Raw genomic sequence first — 4,179 nt, 5'->3', positions numbered from 1 at the left:
AACACATTTATTTTTGCCACTTTTCCTGTTAGGAGGAGGTGTCTCTTTTCAGTCTCTAGCCTAAAAAAAACTGCCTGTTCCTGCTCTAATGTAAACGCTAACGTTAGCATGTCGGGCTAACTAGCTTCTCAATGGATCAGTCGATGACGCAAATGTTTTTTATTTGGGGGCTGATCATTTTTTTAGCACAACATCATGTATGTAGACATCCAGTGCATATTTAAGCAGCTTTTTAGTCTTTAGGTTTACACATAAGTAGCATTTTCCACCAACTCACGGCGCTATCGTTAGCTTAATTAGAGTCGTCATTGCAGTTGAATTAGCGGTAGTTGGCTAACAAGTGATAATCAGCTTTTGCTAAATATTGTCTCAAATCAAGGAGCCATTTATCAAACTACTATTGATCCTGATGGTAGATCTGAAACTGTATTAATATGTGAGCAGATGTGAGGGATTTATGTTAAAAAACGGATGTGTGGCTGCATTTCTTCCTCCTCTTCATTAAAGGACTTCAACAGCAGCCGCAGGCAACAAAATAAATATCAACACACGATGAACACACAATCAATCTGCACAGATCTGATGAAAGTCTGACCTTCTTTCATCACTCAGAGAGGCTCATAAAGTCCAAGTATTGTGATTTATGAGATATTAAGCTGCAGATTAGAGGATGACGGAGTGAGTTTGTGATTGAAAGACAGAAAGAAACAACAACAGGCTTCCACTCTCTGTAATGCAGCGAACAGATGCAATAAGCTAACAGCAGAATAAATCAAGCCGGCGGGAAATTCATCATCCGCCGAAAAGAGCCGGCCGTGATTTATTTCAGAGAAAACTCCTTGAAACGCAAACAGTTTTAATAATCCACAGTGCTCAGTGACGCAGCGGAGGACAAGAAACACACTTAGTATTGACCGTAAAAATACTCAAAGAAATGACGTCATAAAACTCAAGGTTTCTGCCACAAAGCTAAAGGTCATGACTTCCTTCTGCTACCACGGGAAATATGATTGATGTGAGCCAGACAGGGGGGGGGTTTCAAACTTGTCATATAATTTAATTTACCGTAACGATTCCCAGCATGTATTGACCGAGGCCCCTTTCAAAACTCTGATGCTTTAATGTTCAGAAAGATCTTGTTCTCATACTGCCTGTGCTGCAGCACCTCTTTTCACCCTCTGTCTGAAACCAGAGCCCAGTCTGCTCTGATTGGTTATCTGGCAATAGGAGTGTTCCGTAGCGGTGTCAATGTGTTCAAGAACTTTGGGATTGTAACCCTTTGCAGACCATTTACATGCACTAAACCTATAGGACACACTAGAGGAAACATGTGGTGTCTTTACTTTACTAATGTATATTGCAAAACCTGCACCAACCTGTGTTGTACGATGAAAATGAATTACCCTTGAACATTGTAAGCTCTAAGGTAAATAAAGAAACCACATGTGGGATCCCAAAATAACCCCTGAGAGGTGAGGCTGCACTTTTACCTTTACTACTACTAAGTAACATCTACTAATCTGGACACCGATAACAATATTACAGCTAATTCATACTGCTGCTTTTAATAACAACACGCCGCTACTTCCAATCAAATACTACTTAAACTGTTTTTTCTTTATGCAATCCTAAAATACATGAATTTGACAACGACTGATATAACAAAGACAACAGCTTCATAATACTCACTATCTCAAAACTACAGATTTACACATGATATTACAAATACTACTAACGCTCTTTACGCCAATAGAGACCCTATAATACAAAAGTCCATATGACAACACAAGGCTCTACATATCACACAAATAAAACATAAAATACCACAATTATAAATACACGACTGCAATACGTTACACAACAATAAATGGAAAGAAGACTAGTATAAAGATATTATTACTAAAAGCAAAAGAGTAACAACATCCGTAGTGATTCAAATGTGGACCCCATTAATACTAAAACACAACTATGACTACGACTGCTCTTAATAACAACAACAGTAATTGTTGACAACAACAAAGCCCAAACTATCACTAAAATAATAATAACACGTATATTAATACCACAATAACAAACACACTATTACTTATTATAATTACTATGAATGTAAACAAGACGAGAAAAACAACAAGGAGTATTTCTACCTACTCTTCTTCATCCTAGTCTAAATTAGTTTAAATGAAATCAAATGGATTAAAAACTGCTTTTAAATATAATCCTGTACACGCGTAGACCCGAGTATTACCACTAATGACAGGAAAACACAAATATTATCTACTACTACTGCTCCTAATAACAATAGCTACACCAAAACCAGAGGAGATTTTTAACAACAAGGCCCTTACTACCAATATAATAACATGTACAACTATTCTTTGAACCACAATAACAAACACAACACTGTAAGAAGTTGCAATTACTTATTATAAATGCTATTAATGGAAACAACACCAGTATAAAAACACTAAAACTGAAGTATCTACCACTACGGCGACTGCTCTACATCTACATTTGTGGGCCCTTACCAATAAAACAACTTATTTTTAAACCACAATAACAAACACACGACTGTAATAACTTTCAGAACTACTAATGTAAAAAAACAGGGAAACTTGAGTATTTACTAGTGCGACTGCTCTTAATAACACCTACATTTTTGGGCCCTTACTACCAATAAAACAGCAAATACAACTTATACTTCTTACACAATAACAAACCCAACACTGTAAGAAGTTACTATTACTTATTATAAGTATATATACTGTTAATGGAAACAACACCAGTATAAACACACTAAAACTGGAGTATCTACTACTGCGACTGCTCTTAATAACAACACCTACATGTTTTGGCCCTTGCTACCAATAAAACAACAAATACAAAACAAAAATGGTACCACAATAACAATGTAAGAAGTTACTTATTATAAATGCTATTAATGGACAACAACACCAGTATAAAAACAATTAAACTGGAGTATCTACCACTACTGCTCTTAATAACAACACCTACATGTTTGGGCCCTTACTACCAATAAAACAACAAATGCAACTTATATTTCTTACACAATAACAAAGACACGATTGTTATAAGTTTCACAACTACTACTGTAAAAACCCTGCTAAAAAATCCCACTAAAAACGGTAGTATTTCTAACTCCTCCTCCACCTCCACAGATCAGCGGCTGCTCCCCGCTTCTCTCCCCGCCTCACCGTGCAGTTTGCCGGCTTGCTCTGCAGGCTTTGCAGCGTGGGGCTCAGCCAGCAGAAGCCCAGGATGAAGAGGCTGAGGATCCCGCAGGCGATCAGGAACAAACCCAGCCGGATGCTCTTGTCCTCGGCCTCCGAATACTCGTAGGAGACGCGGATCTTCGCCATGCTGAGTCCGGCGAAGAGCTCCAGTCCGCCGGCATGGAGAGGAGCGGAGGACCGGCGGAGGAGAGGAGAGGAAGATGAGGACGAGGAGGAAGAAGAAGAGGAAGAGGAGGTGATGTGTGTGTGTCAGCTGCTGAGGAACTGTGGAGTTTTAACACTGATCTCTCTCTCTCTTTCTCTCTCTCACACACACACACACTCCGCCCTCCTCCTTTTATGGAAGAGCATGAGGGCCAGGCACGATTTGGGTTTTTTTCAAAACTGCGTTGCAAGAAAAAATATATAATTATTTTGCGAAAAAAAAAGTTGAAATGATAGTAAGTTACCATTAAAGGTGGGGAAGAGGTTTGAAATGTGGGACATAAAGTTGTTATTTTAGAATAAAGTTTACAGTGTTTGAATAAAGTCGGATTATTGCGAATAGCTGGAACCTATAGAGTTAAGTGGAAATGTCGAGAATACGTTTGAAATGTTGTGGTTAAAGTCGTTGGAGCCAAATGTAAGGTTTATGTGTTTCTATTTATCACGTGGTATTATTCAACCCAGTCTCACGGCATTTCGTGTTATTAGTCACGAAATTAATTTAATCTATTGATTCGTGTTCACCAACACGATTTTAAATGCAATGTATTTCTATTGGTACTACCAATAGAAATACATGTCAGAATACTTAAATCTGTATTTTTTTTAATGTGTTTTTCCTTCTAATTTGTTATTATTTACATTGCTTTTAAAATCGTTCTGTGTGACACGAAAAAAATGGCGAAATCGTGTTGGTGAACACGAATCAATAGATTAATTTCGT

The 4,179-nt window shown here is 37.8% G+C and overlaps 1 protein-coding gene across 1 annotated transcript in view; it reads right to left on the bottom strand.

The window, feature by feature from the left end:
* LOC117475812 (calcium-activated potassium channel subunit beta-4-like) overlaps positions 1-3,495 on the bottom strand; it is a 12,032-nt gene extending 8,537 nt beyond the window's left edge. Inside the window, exon 1 of the mRNA XM_034122161.1 lies at positions 3,213-3,495. Coding sequence (XP_033978052.1) covers positions 3,213-3,377 — 165 coding nt within the window. The 5' untranslated portion in view covers positions 3,378-3,495. The remainder of the gene's footprint in view (positions 1-3,212) is intronic.
* Positions 3,496-4,179: the final 684 nt, after the last annotated feature.

The sequence above is a fragment of the Trematomus bernacchii genome, unplaced genomic scaffold (genome assembly GCF_902827165.1).
Source record: "Trematomus bernacchii unplaced genomic scaffold, fTreBer1.1, whole genome shotgun sequence".
In the NCBI taxonomy this organism is placed as follows: Eukaryota; Metazoa; Chordata; class Actinopteri; order Perciformes; family Nototheniidae; genus Trematomus; species Trematomus bernacchii.
Note: the sequence above shows the minus strand (reverse complement) of the source record. Positions and strands in the feature narration are given on the sequence as shown.